This window comes from Plasmodium yoelii, assembly GCF_900002385.2.
Source record: "Plasmodium yoelii strain 17X genome assembly, chromosome: 11".
Taxonomy (NCBI): Eukaryota; Apicomplexa; class Aconoidasida; order Haemosporida; family Plasmodiidae; genus Plasmodium; species Plasmodium yoelii.
This window is the reverse complement of record NC_036183.2, coordinates 474,410-497,605: the sequence shown is the minus strand read 5'-3', so window position 1 is coordinate 497,605 and position 23,196 is coordinate 474,410. Positions and strand designations below refer to the sequence as shown.

Below are 23,196 nucleotides of genomic sequence, written 5' to 3'. Positions count from 1 at the left end.
TATATTTTATTTTTTTATTTTTTAATATGCTATATGCATGTTGTACGTCTTATGGTTAGCCAAATTGAATATTATTATTTTTGTCATAACAATGTAACTCTTGGGTAATACTCTTTGCGAGTGCTAGAATTCGAGTCTGCTTTGGTCTTAACATTTTAATGTGCTTACTTTGGCTTGCATACTTTGGATTGCATACTTTGGCTTGCATACTTCGGCATATTGCATACTTCGGCATATTGCTTACTTTGACATATTGCATACTTTGACATATTGCATACTTTGACATATTGCATTGCTGTAGTTGTGGCGAAGTTGCAAGTTAAGGTAAAGACACTCTAGTTATTATTATTTTCATTTTATATATATATAATGAAAATAATAATACAATTGCAAACTACATAAAGACGGAATATGAAAACTATTTTTGTTTTTGTTAAGAAAATAGAGAGGGGCATTTGAGTTATTATTTATAATTAGCTAACCTTTTTTTTTCATATAATCTATTTATAAAATTGAGAATAAATTTATTATAATTATAAAAAAAAATAATATTATATTGTAAAAATAAATAAGCCAATATTAATATATTTATGGGAAATTAAAAAAATTATTTATATAAGGAATACATTTATAGTTAACCCCATGTTGAATGAGGGATGCTGGTATACAAAAAAAAAAAAAAAAAAAAAAAAAAAAAAAAAAAATATATATATATATATATAATTCAGGAAATATATATTACAAAATATATGCACAAAAAAGAGAAAAAAGAAGGAAAATAAAATACATTATAAAATTATAATAAAATTTGATAATACAGTGGAATGTAATAATGAGGATATAAATGTTATATATGGAAAAAAAGTTAGGGTTTTGATTATTTTTTTTTTATTTATTATTTTAGCTATTTTTGTAAATATTTTACAGACGAAAAAAATATAAATATTTTTGTGTATAAAAATATTCCTACATTATATATATGTATGCACATATGTATTATTGAAGTTAAAAGAGTTTTAAAAAAAATGGAAAACGAAGCAAAAGAACTAGAAAAAAAAGCAGAGTCATTAAATAAAAAGGACTTTTTTTCTTCATTTTTTGGAACAGATAATACAGATGAAGTTATAAACTGTTATAACATGGCAGCAAATAAATACAAGCTTTCTCATAAATGTTAGATTTTATATATCCTCAAAATATCTACATATACATTTTAACAATAATTTGTTTATTATGTCTACTAATTTGTTGCAAACTAACAAATTCGTTTCTATTGCGCTGTTTGCAAAATAGGGTTCTATTCATTCATTCATCCTTGATTTCATTTATTCATTCTCGATTTCATTTATTCATTCTCGATTTCACTTCTTCATTTTTTATGTCACTTTAGGGAAAGAAGCAGCTTCTTGTATTTTAAAAAATGCCGCGTTATACAAAAAAAATAATGAAACTAGCTATTGTGCCAATGCTTATTTAGAGGCAGGAAACATAACAAAAAAATATGATAAAATTGGTTAGAAAATATATAATATTAGATAATATTATAATTTGATTTGAATATATTATTACCTTATTATTTTAACTTAATTTAAAGTATAAAATATTGCCTTAATTTTTTTTTTCAATTTTTTAGAGGCCATAAAATATATTGAAGAGGCTGTCAAAATGTATGCAACCATTGGTAGATTTTCAAATTGTGGAAAATGTGAAAAAAACATTGCAGAAATATATGAAGATTTGTTAGATTATAATAATGCATCAGCATACTACAAAAAGGCTGCTTATTATTTTGAAATGGACGAATATTCAAAGTACCCAAAAAACGAAATTAAAAAGGAGTTTTATTTCATCATTCCCACTATCACTTTTATCGCTTTTATCATTTTTATCATTTTTATCATTTTTATCATTTTTTGCAACGTTTTCAGGTCAGTGTACACACAATGTATTGTGAAATATGCCGAGTTGAGTGCACAATTTAATCACCAATATGAAGATGCTATATCGGTAAAAAGGAGAAAAAAAAAAAAAAAAAAAAAAAAAAAAAAAAAAAATACATAATTATGTATACTCTTGTAAATCTTTGCTTACACACAAACACACTATATAGTATATGCAGTATATACAGTATATATATTATACATGTGTATGGGCTTTATTTTTATACTAGATATTTGAAAACGAAGCTGAAAAAGCGCTAAAAAATAGCTTGTTGCAATATGGGGCCCGTGATTATTATATAAAAGCAGGAATACTTCATATTGTTATTGGAGACATTGTAAATGCAAAAATATCTATTGAAAAATATTCTTTAAATGATCCAAGATTTGCAAGTTCAAGAGAAAGGAAGTTTTTAGATAATATCATTGATGCTATAACAGAACAAAATATCGAATATTTTGAAGAAGTTGTACATGAATATGATAGAGTAACCAAATTAGATAATTGGAAAATATATTTTCTTTACAATATCAAATCAAAATTAAATGTTGAAGGAAATGTTGAGTTAACACCTGATGGGGGTATAGATTTAACATAGATACAAAAAAAAACTAATTATCTTTGTATATATATTAATTTTTTTTTTTAATTTTATTTTGATGTTTTTTTTTTTTTGTGCAATAAAATAGTGCAACAATATTATCCTGCATACTTTTCGATTTAACATTCTTTGACAAATTGTGCATTTTGAAAATCTATGCACATTGTTATTAATTTAATATTTTTTAATTTTCTCCAAAACCTTAACTGGTTTTATGTTAATTTTGAAAAATAAGAAAAAATATGGGAAAAAAATTGGGAGAAAAAATTGGGAGAAAAAATTGGGAGAAAAAATTGGGAGAAAAATTGGGAGAAAAATTGGGAGAAAAATTGGGAGAAAAATTGGGAGAAAAATTAAGTTTATCTTTCACTTCTCACATTTGATCGATTTTAGGAATATATATTTCCATTCATATTATACACATCTTTATGTTTAAGAGATTGAAGATGTGCATATTGTTGGTCTCTAAGTTTTGATAAATTTCTTTGGATATATATCTGTTCTTTTAGTTTTTTTTTTAGTTGCTCATTATTTTTTTTTTCACATTCCACTTGTTTTGAAATCTCATTAAAAAAGTTATACGAATTATGCGAATTACACGAATTATTATTATGATCGTTATTATGATCGTTATTAAATGTTGAGTCTCTGTCGCTTCTTAAGATAGCCAATGGTATTTTTTTATCTGGTTCAAACATATTTTCACGATTTCTACATAATTCTTCATTCCTTTCTTCGCTACTATTTATACCCTTTTCTATCAGTGTACTATTGATTTTTTTTTTTTTTTCAGAAAAACCTATATTAAAACTTGAAGAAGTGCTTGATGGATATACACTTAATATATTCTTTTTCGGAATGCTGCTTAAATTATGTGACGGTAAAACAAATATTTCATTTGATGGTTCTAATTTTGTGTATTTATCATTTTTAATGTTAAAATTATTAAAAGATCCCAACTTGCCCATATACTTTTGAGGGTATTTCACTTCGTGGCTATATTCGTCCTCCTCTCCTTCATCACCATCTTCATCACAATCTTCATCACAATCTTCCTCATCATCTTCATCACAATCTTCCTCACCATCTTCATCACAATCTTCCTCATCATCTTCATCACAATCTTCCTCAACATCTTCCACATCATCTTCCTCTTCCTCCTCGTCTCCTTCGTAATCTTCATCACCATCTTCTTCCTCCTCCTCATAATCTTCACCATCCTCCTCTTCATCATTTTCTCCATCCTCCTCTTCATCATTTTCTCCATCCTCCTCCTCATAATCTTCACCATCCTCCTCTTCATCATTTTCTCCTTCTTCGTAATCGCCATCATCCTCTTCCTCCTCATCATCTTCATCACCATCTTCCTCGCCGTCATCCTCTTCCTCCTCTCCTTCTTCATCTTCCTCTTCCTCTTCCTCTCCTTCCTCTTCTTCTCCTTCCTCTCCTTCATCTTCATCTTCTGCATCTGCATCTTCCTCAACTTCTTCCTCCTCTACACCTTCCTCATCTTCCTCAACTTCTTCAACTTCTGCATCCTCCTCTTCTCCTTCTTCATTTTCTGCATCTACAACTTCCCCAACTTCTGCATCTGCATCTGCCTCCTTTTCTGGTTCCCCCCCGTGCAGGACCTTGTTTGGGCCAGAGAGAGCGAGAGCAGTTTGGAGGGATTCATTTTTTTTTGAAATTTCGTGTTCTTGAATATTATTCAGATTATGTGGATGACCTTGATTTACGCTAGATAAATGAACATGTTGTTGTAATGTAGCTGTTGTTGAATTTTTAGAATCCATAGAAATATTTGATTTAATTATAACATTGTTAGAATCGGTATTTCGTTTATCTATATTATCGTATTGATTGAATTGAATATTTATAGAATGAGGATTATAAATAACATTATTAACTTTTTTATTTAAAATGTCTATTGTACTCTTAGATATAAATAGATTCGTATAATTTTTATTAAGGACTTGTTTATTTTCGGATTCTAATTCTTTTATAATTATTTTTTTATCAGAATTATCAAATGGAACTATTTGAAGATTTTTTTGATGATAAGTGTTATAACATTTGTTATTTGTGTCTTCCTTAAAATTAAAAGTTATATCTATATTTTTTTTGTTTATTTCTAAAGATTCATTATTCATGGTTTTATTTTCTATAATATTAAACTTTGCATCTATATTGTTATTTGGGGAATCTATTAAATTTGATTCTGTGATTCTATTTCCAAACAAATTGTGTATACCTATATTTGGAATAGATGCAGGTTTATTTGGAATAAATGTAGATTTATTTGGAATAAATGTAGGTTTGTTTTGAATAGATGCAGGCTTATATTGAATAGGTGCAGGTTTATATTGAATAGGTACTGACTTATTTTGAATAGATGCAGGTTTATTTGGAATAGATTCTAGTTTATTTTTACAACTGTTTTCTATAGTGAGTATATCCTTAAATGCTAATTCATTGAGTAGAGGTTCTTTAATACATGTTGAGTTAGAATTATCTTTTTTTATAATTTCTGTTTCCATTAAGGAATTATTATAAGTATTAAAATAATGTGTATTTTTATTGCAAATAAATTTATTTAAATTTGGGTTACTATATTCAATTGTAGACATTTTTATTTTTTCTGAAAAATTAAAACTAGAATGAATTGGTAAATCAGAAGAAAGTTTTGGGCTATTAAAAATAATATTACTATTTCTAACTTTTAAATCAATTTTATTATTTTGATTTTTTTTTATAATATCTATTTCAGTATTCAATTTGTTACATCCCAATTTTTGATTATGCATTGAATTTGAATTGGCTTTATTCATTGATATGCATGGAGATGATGTTTTTTTATTTTTTAATTCCATAAAGGATAAACTAAATGCTTTTGAATTCACATTTGTATTCATATAATTATTATTTGTATAATTTGAAAAGCCCAAAGTAGAATTTATTTTATTATCATTATCATTGTTTATGTTGTTATTGCTACGAATTGAAGATGTGGTTCTAATTTCAGCTTTGCTTACATTTTGCTTATTTATGATACTTGGTTTTTTTTCCATTAAATTAATTGAATTTTTATTTATCGCATGGTTTTTTATATTATTACTTTCCAGATATTTGCTAGTAAAAAGTTCAAAATTGGTATTTTGACCATTTTGACCATTTTTACTATTTTGACCATTTTGACCATTTTGACCATTTTGACCATTTTGACCATTTTTACTGTACCCATGAAATGTGTTTTCTATTCCTAAACTTTTGGTATTACACATTTTTGGGACATTCATATTTCCATTGTTCTCTTTGATTTTGTTTTGAAAATGATTAGAAGTATCATCTTTCTTTTCATTGTATTTTTTTTTTATTCCAAAAAAATTCAAAATGATATCTTTATATGATTGTTTTTTTGATGTGTTATTATTTATTTCTTCAAAACTTTTATTTTGGTTGTTAAATTGAGAATTATCTATAACATTTTGTGATTCTATTTTTATGTATTCTATATCTTTGTTTAGATTATCATTACTGTTTTTATTATGTACTGCATCTAAATGATTCTCATTTGTCAATTCGGTTTTGGTTACATTTTGGCAGATGCACGGGTTCAAGCAATTAACAGAATCATTCACTTTCAAATTAACAGAGTCATTCACTTTCAAATTAACAGAGTCATTCACTTTCAAATTAACAGAGTCATTCACTTTCAAATTAACAGAGTCATTCACTTTCAAATTAGCCGATTCAGAATTGGCATTCTCATCAGAACAATTGGGAAATACATTTTTATTATTTTTTAAATCTGGAAATATGATTTTAGATTGATATTCATGTAATTTTAATTTATTATAATGTTTTGAATTAGATTTACTTCTATTTTTTCTGAAGATAGGAAAGACATTACTTACAAATGATTCTGAACAAACTGGATTAGAAATATTATCATATTTTTCGTTATTTAAATTTGTAATTATATTATTTGATAATCTTGTATTAGTTATATTATTTTTTTTATAATTTAAATTAAATGTGTGAGATCTTGAACGTGTTGATGTTTTATTTACATTTTTAGGAGCAAAAGATAAAATATTATTATTTTTGACAATTATTTCACTAATTTCATTATTATTAAATTTATTATTAGGATTTATTTTATTAATATTTAAAGTAGATAAATAATTACTTTCTATTTTCAATAAATCTGGTTGTTTATTATTAGAAAAAATAACATTCTTATCATTTAAAGGAATAAAAGGAAATAGATGTACCTTATTACATTGTAATACTGAAAAATGTGCAGGATTTTTTATTTCAGAACTTAAAATATCAAAATGATGATTATTTTTATGTTTTAATTGATCTAATTTTAATTTTGGTATAGCAATTTTATTTTTTATAAAAACATAATTATCAAATGTATTACTACTAATTCCTTCATTTTTTAATTTGTTATTTATTCCTTCATTTTTTAATTTATTATTTACATCCATTTTTTCATTTATTGAATTTACATCTAATTTAGGATAACTATATGTAGTTGCTCGTTTAGTATTCATAATACTTTTTTTCATTCCTATCATTTCATAATTATTAGAATAAGAAGATTTATTTATGTATCCATATTCTTGGTTAATTTTTTCTTTTAAATTATTTTCATTTTTATTATCTGTAAAATCTAAATTGTATGTTTTTTTTCGTTCTACTACTGTCTCTACATTGTTATATGTTTCTTTTCTTTTTAATAAATTCATATCTTCATCATTTGAATCTTGGAAATGTGTTTGCTTCCTGTTATTTGAAATGCTTCTACTTTCAAATTCGAATATTTTATCATTATTATCAAGTATAGAAGTAGTTCTTCTTTTCTCAACATTTCCAGTGTTTAAATTTTTTGAATCAATAGATCCGGTAAAATATTCTTGAGAATTCACTTCTTTGTTTTTACACAAATTAAAATAGCATCCAGCATTATCAGATTCAATTTTTGCATCTACATTGATTCTATAATTTTCCATGGGTTCAGCTATTTCTTTTTTAATTTTAAACTCGTTATTTGATTTATCAACTGAATTATATGAGCATCCAATGTTAAAACAGCTTACACCACTTTGCGCATCTGCCACATTAATACTATTCGCCGAGCTTAACTTTGTCGAGTTTATTTTTTTTATCGAATTTACATTAGCATCTATCATAGATTGACCAAGATTTTCATTTATTTTATTATTCAAAATATCTTTTTCTGAATCTTTTGTTACTATTCTCATTCCATGATTAAGACAGAAATGCTCTGATTTTTGTTTTTCTAAAATATTTTTTTCTATTTTTTTGGCTTCTTCTAATGTATTAACGGAATCATATTCATTATGTTTGTTCAGAAATTTATTATATACACATAATGTTTTATAGCATGAATAATTTTGATCAGATTCTACATCTATATTATTCGTAGAATCAGTATTATCTATTTTATTATTAATATTGGTCTCTTTTTCTAATAAATTTATGTTCTTTTCAAAAAATATAAATTTATCATTATATTTTTTAGAATTTATTGAAGGATTAGATATAATACTCTTTTGTGTATTTAATTCTTTTGAACTAGCCAAACTTTTATTATATATAATTTCATCTTTCTTTTTTTCATAATTATTTAAATGTTCAACATTTTTTATATTAGAATTTGTATGACAAGAATTACACATAAATTTGCTTTGATTCGGTGCATCTGTTTCTATATTATTTTTTTGAAGAATCATAGATTTTTGATCATTAAAAGGAGAGGGAATCTGAGAAAATGGTATAAAGCATTTATTATTTTTTTTTTTTTCACATAACTTATTTGTATTTGCATCATGTTTAAAATATTGTTTATATCCAAATAAATTGTTAGACACATTACTTATTGACTTTTTAGAATTTGAAATTACATTTTGATTATTATTTTTAAGAGAATATTTAGATGTAATAATTTTATTTTTATTTGTGTTTTCGTTTTTATTATTGATATTATTTTGAGGGTTTACTAAAATTTCAAAAATTTTATTATTTTTTTTATAATTTTCATTATTTTTCACATATTCATATATTTCAAAATTATTATTACTTTTTCTTTCATTAAATTTTTCTAACGGATTTTTATCTTCTTCTTTTAAATTATTTTTAACATTTTCAAGTATGTTTATATATTCTTTAATATTATTTTTATTCTCTTCACTATCATCATCTTTTCCCATATCACTATTTTCAGTTTCTTGTTTATTATTGCAAAAAACATAATTATTATAAAAACAACTATTTTCTTTAATTTTAAGATTATTATTTACATCTATAGTGTTGTCTTTACAATTTGGTAAATATTTTGGTTCATCTTTCCTTTCTACTTCCAACTTATTTTGATCATTTTTTTTTTCTACTTCCAACTTATTTTGATCATTTTTTTTTTCTACTTCCAACTTATTTTGATCATTTTTTTTTTCTAGTTTTTGCTTTATTTTATTTTTTTCATAAAATTGTGACTTGTTAATATTATTAACTTTTAGATTGGACCCAATTTTTCTCTCTTCTTTTTGTTTTTCAGAAACTTTTTTACAATTTTCTTTCAAATTCGAATTAACAGAACAACTATTAAACTTAGCAGGCGAACTATAATTTCTTAAATTTCTGACCCAGGAATAATTATCATTAAATGGGACTATATGATACAAATCATATTTATTATTAGGAGATGTATTTTTAACACTATATAATGTATCTTGCTTTTTTAAAACTGTATTCCATATTTCCTCGAAACTGCTATCATTTATTAGATCGTCATTCTGTTTATTTTTTCCACATATTTTGTCATCATTCTGTTTGTTTTTTCCACATATTTTGTCGTAATTTTGTTTATTTTTTCCACATATTTTTTCGTTATTTTGCTCATTTTTATCGCTTTTTTTTTGAGATTTTACAAGATTTTTTAAATTGTTTTGTGTTGCCTTATCATATAAAGAATATGTTCTTTTGGAAGTTTCGACAATTTGTTTAGTAGGCATTCTTTTCAATTTTTCTCGAACCTGTTTTTTTTGTTTTTTTTCTAAAATTTCTTTTTGTACACTTAAATTTTTTATAAAAGATGAAACAGTGTGTCGCTCAAAATTTGGAATAATTTTTTTTGTTTGCTTATTCGATTTTATTTCGTTAATATCGTTAATATCGTTCGAATTTAAATTTGAATTATTTATGCTAAAATGTGAACATTTCATTTCTGACCATTTTTTTTTCACAAGATCATTTTCGTGACTAAATGGTTCTGGAATGTCACTATCTTGATTTTCATTATTGTAACAAAAATATTTTCCTAAACATTTTTTATTTATATCATTTTCACCATTTGATATGTCATCATTTTCACCATTTGATATGTCATCATTTTCAACATTTGATATGTTATCGTTTTTTTTTAAATTATTTAAATTGTTAGATCCATATGAACACCAAATAGAGTTTCGCTTATTTGTATCTTGATTCGATTTTATGTCTTTCTCAAATTTTTCTTTCTCAAACTTTTCTTTCTCAAACTTTTCTTTTTCAGAATTAGAACTAAAAGATGAAATATTTTTAGGACGTGAATTGGAATAAATTCTATTCCTACTGTTAGTTCTGTTACCACTATTATCATAATAATAATAATCGTTTTTTTTCAACCCATTTGAATTTATATTCTCATAAAACATTCCATTATAATTCTTTATATTTTTAAATTTATTTTCTTTTACAAAATTTGAATTTTCGTCTTTTTCTGTGTCCACCAAATTTGTAGATGTAGAATAGATTCCATCACACCGAAAAAAACAATTACTTTTATTCACATTTTCATGACTATTTGCACGCTCATCTTGCGCTTCATTTTCAAAGTTGCCATAATTTCCAACATTGCCACAATTTCTTAAGTGTGTACCATTTTTAAGACCGTTTTCATTGTTATTGATTTTTTTTGAGTGGGAATTTTCTCTTATATTGGCTATAGCTTTTTTATTAGCATTTTCCAATTTTTTAAGGACATATTGGTTCACTGTTTGAGATCGAATTGAAGCTTGTTTATTACAATTTCTGTGGGTACTTACATTACTACTATATCTTTTTGTAACTATATTATTTTGACCAATTTTTTTATTCATATTTTTTTTATATTTTTTATTAAACTCAGTTATATATTCATTTTTTCGTAATAATATTTCAGTTGCTGATTTTTGGTAAATATATGGAACATTTTTCCATTTATCACATTTTGTAATTTTTTGAATCTTTTCAACTTCAACATTAAATAAATATAAAGATGTATCTAAAGATATGTTATCTCTTTTTTGTAAATCTTTTATTAATTTTTGAGATGTTACAAAATTATTAATTAGTGTATTTTTACTCAATTCATTTTTATTTTCATTATTATTTATCTTTGTTGATATAGAATTTTGAGACCTACTTTCTTTTCTTTTCTCTTTTATTATTTCCTTTTTTTTTTTTATTAAATCTACTATATTATTATTATTTAAACTCATTTTTTTTTTTTTTAAATCTGTATTATTTTAGCTTGGAAATTTATTATATTCTGTTCTATCCTTTTATATATCCCTTTATATATCACTTTATATATCACTTTTTTTTTTTTTTTTTTTTTTTAATTAATTCATTAGATCTTGACTCGATATAATCGTATCCAGTAGCGAACACAGATTTTACAAAGTTTAATGAGTTTTGTTTTTATTTTAAACAAATAAATAAATGAGAAAAAAATTGAATAATTAGAATAGACAAGGTGTTGCTAATAAATATACACTATGTGTGTGTATTCAAATAAGCAAATAAACAAACAGCTATAGACACATTTCAACAAATAACAATCACAATTCAATTGTAATAAAAGGAACTAAAGTGCCAATTAGCATAATTTGTATCTTTTCATGGTAAAATTATTTCCAATTAAATAATAAAATAAATTCAAAAAAAAAAAATATATATATAATATATATATAATATTATATATATATATACACGAATTTGAACAAATAAGAAATATTCTGTACAAGTAATAAATTAAAATGTAACAATGAAATAAATAAACAAAAAAAATGGAATTAGACAAATGAAATTATTTTAAATAAAATCATTACAATCTATTCATGTTATTTACATGATAAAAAAGAAAAAAATTACATATTTTTCAAAAAAAAAAAAAAATAAATTATTATATAAATATTACAATTCGTAATATTTCCAATTAACATTTTTTTTTTTTTTTTTTTTATTATATTATATTCTTTCTTAAGAGGTAAAAAGAGATATGAAAAAAAAAGGAAACATAAATTTTTTTTATTATTATTTTCCAATTAAGAAAAAAAAAAAAAAAAAGTGGGGAAAAAGTGGGAAAAAAAAATGGAAAAAAAAATGGAAAAAAAAAAAAATATTTTCTCTAGGTTGTGTGTAGATATAAAAAAATGGACAGAATATATAACTAGGTAAAATATTTTAATGCACTTTTTATTTTTGAATAATTTAAAAAATAACAATTTTATTATTATTTTTGATGTTTTAATGTTTTGATATTTTTATGTTTTTATGTTTTTATATTTTCCTAAACATTGGCATTATGACGTGTTATTCATTTTGTGTGATGAAATTAAAGGAATAGGAAATATATGTAAATGCATGTAAATATATGAACAAAAACAACATTATCAAACTAGTAGTTAAAATTATTCTATTATCCTATAACAGCTATATTTCATTTAGTTCGTACAATGTTATATAGACACAAACAAATATTTCCTATTAAAAAAAATATAATAATATTACATATATCATTGTATATAATACTAAATTAATACATAGTCTATGTTGCCAATGCTGTCAATGTTGCCAATGCTGTCAATGTTGCCAATGCTGATAATGATGATAATGCTGATAATGATGACAATATTTTTTCATAATTCATCCCATTTGGGGAATGGGAAAGGCAGAACAATTTATATCACATATATATGGTAGTATTATATATATTTGTGTATTTTTCTAAAAAACATATTGCACTTATTTGCAGTTACCCATGTTAATATAAAATTAGAATTTTGTTTGGATATAGTAGAAATGTATTTTTAACTGTTATAGTAATTTATATATTTTGAAATAAAAAATATATAATATATATGTATATAATATATATGTATTATCGTGTTCACACAAGAGATGCTACATTTTATCATTGCGACTACTTATAGATTGTAGAAAATAATTATAATATAAAACAATTGAGAATGAACTAAATTAGTTATATGTTTAAATTTTGGCAATAGCAATAGCAATAGCAGTAGTAGTAGTAGTAATAGTAGCGAGTCAGCTTTGTTAATAAAATAATAATACATGACTTCGTATTTGTGATCACACACATTTGTACACTATTATAAGAAATTATCGACACATTTGAATATATAAATTGTTTTAGAGAGTTGGGAGAATATACAAAATGGATACCAAAGTATCTAATTATAATATATATGGGTGTGAGTTGAAATGTGAAAAAAAGTTCATTTCTTTTTTTAGTTCCTCTTTTTAATTATTTGATAAGGTAAAAATAGCGGAATGAATAAAAAGTAAAAAAAAAAAAAAAAAAAAAAAAAATTGTATTTAAAAAAGGAAAAAATAAAGATAAAAATAAAGATAAAAATACATGTGCATAAATATAAGTAGCTATAATGACTAAAAAATATGTATATAAAAAAAAAAAAAAAAAATGACATTAAAATAAAAATGATATTAAAAGAGAAAATAGGTTTTAGCTGATCCATAAATACTTTAGTTTAAATTGCTGGTTATATCGATAATATAATAATTATAAAAACAGGCACTTATGTATGTAGTATATATTTATGTAATATATTTATTATGCTTTTTAAAAATAAAGATTATGGAATAGTGAAAATTTAAGTTAGTATATTTCATTTTGTTCCTTATTCGTTATTTCATTGGTTTTGTGTTTTTTTTTTACCATATTTTATACGAATAAAACAAATATAATGTGAGATTGGATCATTTCCATATGCATTATACATGTCATATAATATATGTACATGTCATGTAATATATGTACATGTCATGTAATATATGTACACGTCATATAATATATGTACACGTCATATAAATATATATATATATACATACCTACACATGCGCGTGTTATAGTTATAGCTTGTGATAATCGTACAGTAAAATAATGAAACTTATATTTTTGGTAATTACAATATATTTAAATAGCATTCTTAAAATATGGGGATATATAGGAAATCTTAAAATTCACACATTTAACGGGGGTTCAAATAAAAGAATAACTAGTAGAAAAGTACACAATTTAAAAATAAATATGCAAAACGATTTTAATTATGAAAATAATAATAAAAGATTTTATAATAATAGACCTGTTATGAGTGAAAAATCATTAAATAAAATAACGTTAATTGGTAGAGTTGGTTGTGAGCCTGATATAAAAATATTGAATGGTGGTGATAAAGTGGCAACGTTTAGTTTAGCAACCAATGAATTTTGGAGAGATAGAAATAGCAATGAATTAAAATCGAAAACAGATTGGCATAGAATAGTTGTATATGATCAAAATATAGTCGATTTAATTGATAAATATTTAAGAAAAGGAAGAAGAGTATATATTCAAGGATCCTTACATACAAGAAAATGGTTTGGCAATGATTTAAATAATCAACCAAGACAAATAACTGAAATTGTTTTATCTTATAACAAAGGAGATTTAATATTTCTTGATGATAGACGTAATTTTACTTCAAGAAATATATCAAATATGCCAAACAGCGAAAATAAAAATGAAATAAATAATATGAACCAAAATGGTGGCATGGATAATGATATTATTTCTTCAATAGATAATATTGAAGATGATCAAAGTATTAGTAGCTTTGACCATAATCTGGATGATAATTCTAATAATTTTGAGTCAACTGATAATCCTATAGACAAAGATGAAGGAGGAATATACGATAAAATGAATACACAAGAATTTGAAGAATGATTTTTGCAGAAAAAAAAATGTATTACTATGCAAGGTGAATATTTTTTTTTGTTAATTTTAGCTAGCTAACTAGCTATTCCATCTGAAAAATTATATGCACATACATATAATATATATATATATATGTTTTTTTTTTTTTTTTACTTTTTTATTTATAGCTATAATTGAAAAAGCGTGTGCGTCAACTATTACACCTTTTTCATACAACTTTATGTTCATACACATGAATAAAAATGAAATTCATAAAAATTGGGATGAAATAACAAAAGTATGGTGATATATGTGTATATATATTTGACATATGTACATTTTTTTTTAATAATTATAAAAAAAAATTAATTTCTAGTTAATATATTTATGCATTGTTCATGCAAAATTGCATATTACCTTGCTCATGCGTTTCAATTTGTTTTTGTTCTTATTCTATTTTCATGTAAAAGAAAAATTCATCCAATGCGTGCGCATTTTGCTGTTTTTTTTTGTTTTATTATAAATTTCTTCATTTCTTTACATTTTCACTGCTTTATACCATTTTAATTTAAAAATGAATAACCATAATTGAATATTTTTCTAAACAATTTTGTCAAATTGTGCTATAAGAGCACATATAACGCTTTTATTTCAAGTGAAATATTTCTTTCCTGTTTGCGAATCGAGCTTACGGAAATATCCACGCATATTAGAAAGTCAATCATATGAATTAAAAACAAAAAGTTCAGTTTTTTTAATTGGTTGTAAAAAGGTGTAGAACAAATGAACCCAAAACGGGTAATAAATAAATAAATAAATAAATATATATATATATATATATATATATATATATATATATGTATATGTATATGCATATATAAGAACTAAAAATGGGAATTTACAAAATGACGCCACTTAAAATAGGCACTAATTCCGTCACAAGAGGTGGCGAGTCGTGTTCAAAGCGTACGACATCTACATACGCAGCAAACGCATAAATTTTCAGGCACGGATAAATTGTTTTCACCGAAATGTGGCATATCCCCCTGCACTTGGCTTTTGATTTTTTAGGTTGCATTTTTGCATGAACATGTTAAGAAGGGAAGTTAATTCTGTTCGAGCAATTTGTACCTGATTATAAGTAGGGGCAGTAATTTCAATATGTAACAATTTGTGGTCCAATATAAAGTTAGTTTTATTTGGTTGTGAAGGGTTAGAATATTGTCCTTTAATTTGACACATAGCTCCAGACATATCCTGTATCCGTGCCAAGACATCTCGATTAGATATTTTTAAACGCACATGCTGAGGATAATCATTAATATAAAATTCTTCTAAAATAGTATTGTCCTCAGTTACATATGTATGAGGTAAAAATGGAGAATATTTTTTCATATTTTTTGTTCTTATAACATTTAAAAGCATATTCCTTTGTATACTTTCATTTCTTGATTCAATCTGAGCTTTACTATTTATTAGTTTTTTTTTAATATCTTCTTTCGTTTTTTGGAACATTAATTGTTTTTCTTTTGGATCTTTAATATGCTCAGTTAATTTTAAACTTTCCATTTCTGCCATTTTATCAATTTCTTCATCATTTGAACTATCCACTGTTTTATAACTACTTTGTTGTAATTCAATAAAATTATGAGCTTTCATTAGTTCATTTATTTTTTTTGCTTTTAGTGATAAATTCATAGTATCATCCATTTTTATTTTTTGAATTTCTAATTCGATTTGTTTAAGATTTGTTTGTGGTGATATATTTATTGTTTCATTATTTTTTTGTGCTTTAGTTATTCCTGGTACATTTTTCATTTTCTTTCCTTCGTGGGTTTGGCCAACATTCTCTGTTTTATTAATTATATTCGAATTTATTTTTCCTTCATTTTCCATATCTGATGTATATCCTCCTTCTTTATCCTCATCTTCATTTTTCTCTTCTATCAACCCGAGTTCTTTTTTTGCTAAATCTTTATCCATTTGCATTCTTGATTTTTCATTGGGTGTAAATTTGAACCCTTTTCCTTTATATCCCTTTTTCTTATCACCCACATGGTAAGATATCGAATTAACAATAGTAGAATTTGAACCACCATTAGATGTATTGATTTTATTTCTATCTTTTTCTGCTATTTTACTATTCACATATTCATTAACCATTTGTTCTAATTCAATGGGAATATCTATCGTCTTGTTTATATAATATATATTATTTTTAATTAAATTATATATATCATAAGCTTTTGTGTGTTCATTTGGGGTAATGAAAGTATATGCATATCCTATGTTATTCGATCTACCAGTTCTTCCAATTTTATGTATATAATCTTCAATATGATCTGGACATTCATAGTTAATTACTAAAATAATATTTTTAATATCAATTCCTCGAGCCATAACAGATGTTGCAATTAATATTTTATTTTGTTCATCTTTAAAGCTTTTTAATGTATGCTCTCGATCTGATTGATCTTGCCCACCATGTAACACTAATGTTTTATATTCATATTTAAATAATTCTAGATATAATAAATCGGCTTCCAACTGTTTATTAACAAATATTAAAATAAGTCCATATTTAATCCACTCTCCTAATAATTTCAGTAAACGAAATAATTTTTTTTTTTCTTCTAAAACTTCAACAAATTGATATATATTATTATTTGTTTTTCCTTTTTCTCCTACTATTATTTCTATAGGTTTATATAATAATTTTTTTGCTAAATTTTGAATATAATTAGGAAATGTTGCAGATATCATAGCAGTTTGTTTATCTTTTCTACAATTATTTAAAATACTATGTATTTGTGATTCAAATCCGAGATCTAACAATCTATCTGCTTCATCTAAAACTATAAAAGATGCTCTATTTAAATTTGTAACTTTACTATTACTTATTGTTAATATATCAATTATTCTTCCAGGAGTTCCGACAATTATCTCGACACCTCTTTTTAATACATTTAATTGTGCACCAATATTGGACCCACCATAAACTGCTAATATTTTTAAATCAACAGCCTTACAATATATATTTGCCTCATTTTTAACTTGAATACTTAATTCCCTAGTAGGGGTAAGTATAATTCCAATGGGTCCATCATTGTTTCTTAATTTGTCTTGATGTAACACATGCCTAATTAATGGAAATAGATAAGATATAGTTTTTCCACTTCCAGTTTCTGCTATTGCAATTATATCTCGACCACACATTAATGCAGGTATTGCTTGCATCTGTATACTAAACATTTTTTTAAAATTTTTTTTTTCTAATATATTTAAAATTTTTCCAGGTAATCCACATTGATAAAAATATTGAATAGGTCGGGGACAATTTTTTCCTCTTACAACTATATTCCCATTATTTTTTCTAAACATTTCAACATCTTTTTCTGACATATTTGTAATTTCACTAACTTGTACATAAACATTTTTCTTAATAGGTAAATAATCGATTTCATCATGATTTACTTGTAGAAATTTTTTGTTAATTTTTTTTTTTAAAGTATTTGTTTCGCAATTATATTCACTATCTTCACTTAAATTTATAGAAGAATCATCCAATTCATTTTGTTCTTTTTCTTCATTTTTTATTCTTTCCTTTTCTTCTTCTTCTTCTTTTTTTTTTTTATCTTCTTCTGTTTTTTTTTTGAGTGTTTCAATAAAAATTTTGTAAAAATCTTCCTCCTCATTTTCATTCACATTGTCATCCATTTCACCATCCTCTTCGTTTCCTTCTTTATTATTTTCTAATTTAAATTTATTAATTTGAGAACTTGTGTTCTTTGTTTCGTTTTCCTTTTCTTTATTCATGTTCCCTTCTTTTATTTCTTCGTTTTCAGCCTGTACATAAATTGTATCTTCATATTTATGTTTGTTCATATCATAGCTATAAATTTCATCAAGAGTTATTGTCTTATTTGTATATATTTCTTGATTTTCTAAGTTTTCTTTTTCTATATTTTTCATAAATATTTCCAGTGGATCATCTACATTTTCTTCTATCTCTTCCTTTATGTCTTTCAACACATCGTTTGTCATTTCGGCTTCCTTTTCAATGTATGCATCTACTAAGTTTTTTTCTTTTTCATCCTTTTCATCCTTTTCCTCCTCTTCTTCGATATCATTCTCCATGAATATATCTAAGTTTACCTGTTTATTCACTCCTTTTATTTTTGGAGCATTAAGTGTAAATTTTGTCCCTTTTTTTACATTTCCACTACTTCCCCATTTTAGTTTTTGGGCAAATAATTTTAACCTTTCTAATCTGCTCAGACTTTTCGTCTCGGCTACCGGTTTCGCGGCGCTCTTAACTTCGTCCTTAACTTCGTTCTTCATTTTGTCCTTGACTTCGCTCTTAATTTCGTCCTTGACTTCGCTCTTAACGTCGCCCTTAACTTCGTCCTTAACTTCGCTCTTCATTTCGCTCTTCATTTCGCTCTTCATTTCTTGTTCACTTTCTGCACTTTTCTGTTCACATTTTTTTTCCATCTCTTTATTTTTGTTTAGTTTCTCTTTTGCCTTATTTTCATTTGAAGGCTTACCTTCAATATTTTTATCGCTATCATTATCCATTATATTACTTCCGCTTCTTCCATAGTTTTTTTTTTTATCACGACATTTTTCTGTTTTTCTATAACTTTCATCACTACTAGATGTGTAATGATAATTTTTTTCTTTTTTTTTTTCTTTTTTTTTTTCTTTTTTTTTAATTTTTTCATCACTTTTTCTTTTATTATATTTCAGTTCTTCGTATCGTTCATATTCATCACTTTCATCTTCTTCTTTTTTATGACGTTTTTTTTCCCTTTCACTTTTTTTCGACTCATATTTGTCTTTTTCATCATATTTTTTTTTTTCATAATTTTTTACATGACTACTTTTGTATGATTCAATACTTCGTCTATCATAATAATTTTTCCTTTCTCTTTCTTCATAACTATTGTATTTATTTTTTTTATGACGATTATATATTTCTTTTTCGTAATCTTTTATTTTCTCTCCTCTGTGTTTTTCCTTATTATAATCATTGTCCTTTCTATTATCTGTTTCGTCATAGTGCCTCTTACTTTTTTTTAATCGATCTTCTTCGATTTCTTTTCTTTTTTTTCTACTATTATTATCATTGTTTATCTTATAATAATAGTTTTCAGAATCGCTACTCATTCTTTTAGGCGGGGTAATGAGCCGTTTGCATTACCTCTATAATATAAAAAAAAACAAAACAAAATGAAAATAAAAGAAAGTTAAAAAATATAAAAAAGTAAGCTCAAAAAATGTATAAAAAATAAAAATATCACTATTTTGGGATTCCCATTTTAATATGAATTTTTTTTTTAAGTTTTATAATCTCAGAACATGTATATAATATGATTATATTATATATATGCAGTATTTTTAAAATATGTTACGTATCATTATATAATATATTAATACGGTTTTTATATATATAACTTTGTTTATATCATTTAAGCATGAAATCTTACAATTTTGTCAATTTTTATAAAAACAAATTAAATATTTTAACATAATAAAGGAAAAAGATAGATTAAATATATTTTGTTGTTTATGTTCCACACATTTTATTATATTTTCAGGGTTTAAAATTATTTTTATGTATTTTATTCATGATATAAAAAAATATATTATGTATATATTTATATATATTAGGATTACATAAATCCCGTAAGTATATTTTTATGGCATTCTTTCAATTTCGAAAAATTAAAGAAATTATTACAAAATTTTTTAATCATTTTATATATTTTATTGCTACACTGTCACTATTATCATTATATTATTCTTTCTACTATTGTTCATACAAGTTTTACTACTAATTTGTTATTACTATGTATGTATGTATATGTATATATATATATTATTTTCTCTCCAAAATTTTTAATGAAAGAATGAAAAAAATTATGTTTGTTCCCTTTTAAATTATATATACTTTACTACCTTAAGGTTATTTCTCCAAAAGTGTCACCAAATTTGTAGGATCCCATTCTGTTCTTTTTGGCCACACGAATAAATAAGCAAATATATATTTATTTATTTATTTTGGTGGGGATAGAACAGTGGCACAAACATCCTTTTTTGGCATGTCCGTTTATAATATCGTTATATTATGTTGCATGTGTGTGTGTTTTTTTTTTTTGCTTTTTTTTCTAGCTTTTTTTAGCTATTTTAAGCTTTTTACCTGACCAGGCAATGTAAAAAAGAGGGCACATTATGTGTGCAAAGCAATAACAAGGTTAATATAAAAAAAATTAACATTATGTACTATAAAAACTGTTGTTTCCTTAGTATTATATTTTAGCAAAAATTGTGTATAAAAATTGGAATTAATTTTGTCTATTTTTTAATCTAAAAATTAAACAAAATAACGAACAAATTAGAGAATGACCTTGATAACTTGTTTTTATTCAATATGTTAATTGTATTTTTATTAACAAAATTAATAGTTTGTTTTTCATTTTTAAAGTTAAAAACAAAGGTATAAGATAATAAAGTAATTATAATAATTATTATATAACATTGAAAATATAAACAATTCACAAAAAAATGGGATAAATAAATCATGCAAATATGTCATATTTTAATCATGATATATTATCAATCAATATAGATCAACGAAATAAAGAGGTAAAAAACAAATAATAATACAACATAAATAAAATAGGCAAAAAATGAAATATCTTAAAGACTTAAGCAGATTTTTTTAATTTTTATTTACATTTTATATAATTCTTTTTTAACTAAATAAATTGGGATATTTATATTTGAGATAATTCAAATTCAGGTGTGTTATGTATATATACTAAAATATTTTTTCATTATTTGGATGGTTTTTAAAAGATTTTTGTTTTGTTTTTCATACATTGTAAAATATGTATACATCCTCAGTCGTTATTTATCTTTCTTTTGATTTTTTATGTTTCTTATCGCTTTCTCTGTATTTGCTCTTTCTATCTTTTTTTTCATCATAATGATGGCTTTTGTGCTTTTCTTTCTTTTTGTTAATTAATTTATCATCACATTTTTTATTATCACATTTTTTATCATCACATTTTTTATCATCACGATTTCTATGCTTGTGATGTTTTTTATGTCTGTCCTTCCTATGTTTATGATCTTTATGTTTTCGTTTCCGTCTTTTCTCTTTGCTTTTTTTTGCGTCCCTATCGCTATTATCACTTTCGCTATCACTACTGCTATCATCATCTGTACTACTTATGAGACCTAGGTTTTTTCTTTCTTTTAATTCATTTTCTTCATCTCCTTTCATGTCATTTCTAATATCATATTCATCTAAGTTTATAAAATTTCTGCATTGATAAGATAAATGACCGACATGATTACAGCGTGTACATGCCCCTGGAATTGTGGTGGATATATTACCAGTTACCCTTGCAATATTAAATAAATGTTGTGCCTTTTCATTTATTTCTTCATTTTTCGTTTCCTTTTTGCTATTTAATTCTTCTACTGAAGCATATGGATCATAACCAACAGATTTTTTCCAAATTTCTGATGTTTTTAATGAAGCTGAAACGGGCAGCCTGTTATTAGCAGGCATCCTAACTCTTCCTACCTTGCTAGGCATTTTTTTTTCTTATTAGTCATATTTTTTCAATGGTGAGCTGTATATATTTTATAATTAGTTTAACATTGGAAAAGTAGATAATTTATAATGGCCAAAAAAAATAAATATGATATACATATGCAAATTTAAATGGTGGATAAATGGAAAAACGAAAATAATGTTTTATTTAAACAAAAAATGATAAAACATTTGATTATTTTTGAAAAAAAAATAAATAAAAATAACCTTAATTGTGCATATATATTTATTATTGTTCATATAAAAATGGAAATTTATTTTTTTTTTTTGACTGGAAAAATATAGCTATAAAAAAGAAAAAAAAACAGGATGAATGAACGAAAAAGAGAAGAAAAGACCAGACAAATGAAGAATAATTTTATCTTTTTAGTCACATTCACTTTTTTATTAACATAATTTTTCCATAAAGTCATGTAAATGGACTTTTATATTTTATATAAAATAACCTCATATTTATATACAGTATTATAAAATGATTAGTTCAAACCCAATCATATTAAGCATGACCACATTTTCTATCTCCACAAATTTTATATATATTCAAAATTTGTACATGTTATATTATGTTAATAATCTATTTAAATTTGTTATATATCGCCTTTTTATTATTTGCAACAAAATGCATACACAAAAAAATAACTAATTTTGTATAAGTATACCATTGAAAATATACCTTTTTTTAGTATGGATATTTTTTTAATATGGATATTTTTTTAGTATGGATATTTTTTTAGTATGGATATTTTTTTAGTATGGATATTTTTTTAGTATGGATATTTTTTTAATAAATAACCTCAAGATGAATATATAACATGTCCAATTGTGCATATTTTTTTGGTCATATGTTTATACAATTGTATATGTCAGTATTAGGATACCAAGAATAGATATTTTGATTATATGGGCGATATAAATGTCTGGCCTTTAAATTATTTTTATACCACTATTTTGTTATATACATTTATAATTTTATTA

General features: G+C 24.0%; 5 protein-coding genes across 5 annotated transcripts; 2 read left to right on the top strand and 3 right to left on the bottom strand.

Annotated features, from left to right (window-relative positions):
• Positions 1 to 1,025: 1,025 nt before the first annotated feature.
• Positions 1,026 to 2,539, top strand: PY17X_1109700 (alpha-soluble NSF attachment protein, putative; the record flags this gene model as incomplete). Its single annotated transcript, XM_022956454.1, has 5 exons — positions 1,026 to 1,173; positions 1,391 to 1,513; positions 1,634 to 1,811; positions 1,929 to 2,007; positions 2,171 to 2,539. The coding sequence occupies 5 exons, from the start codon at positions 1,026 to 1,028 to the stop codon at positions 2,537 to 2,539; spliced, it is 897 nt and encodes a 298-aa protein (XP_022812359.1).
• Positions 2,540 to 2,931: 392 nt separating this feature from the next.
• On the bottom strand, positions 2,932 to 11,091 carry PY17X_1109600 (conserved Plasmodium protein, unknown function; the record flags this gene model as incomplete). Its single annotated transcript, XM_719475.2, has 1 exon — positions 2,932 to 11,091. The coding sequence occupies one exon, from the start codon at positions 11,089 to 11,091 to the stop codon at positions 2,932 to 2,934; it is 8,160 nt and encodes a 2,719-aa protein (XP_724568.2).
• Positions 11,092 to 13,799: 2,708 nt separating this feature from the next.
• Positions 13,800 to 14,624, top strand: PY17X_1109500 (uncharacterized protein; the record flags this gene model as incomplete). The annotated part of the gene is made up of 1 exon (XM_720579.1): positions 13,800 to 14,624. One exon carries the CDS (start codon positions 13,800 to 13,802, stop codon positions 14,622 to 14,624), a length of 825 nt encoding a protein of 274 aa, XP_725672.1.
• A 993-nt stretch (positions 14,625 to 15,617) lies between these two features.
• PY17X_1109400 (RNA helicase) lies at positions 15,618 to 19,763 on the bottom strand (the record flags this gene model as incomplete). The annotated part of the gene is made up of 1 exon (XM_720580.1): positions 15,618 to 19,763. One exon carries the CDS (start codon positions 19,761 to 19,763, stop codon positions 15,618 to 15,620), a length of 4,146 nt encoding a protein of 1,381 aa, XP_725673.1.
• A 1,747-nt stretch (positions 19,764 to 21,510) lies between these two features.
• On the bottom strand, positions 21,511 to 22,203 carry PY17X_1109300 (uncharacterized protein; the record flags this gene model as incomplete). The annotated part of the gene is made up of 1 exon (XM_722800.1): positions 21,511 to 22,203. One exon carries the CDS (start codon positions 22,201 to 22,203, stop codon positions 21,511 to 21,513), a length of 693 nt encoding a protein of 230 aa, XP_727893.1.
• Positions 22,204 to 23,196: the final 993 nt, after the last annotated feature.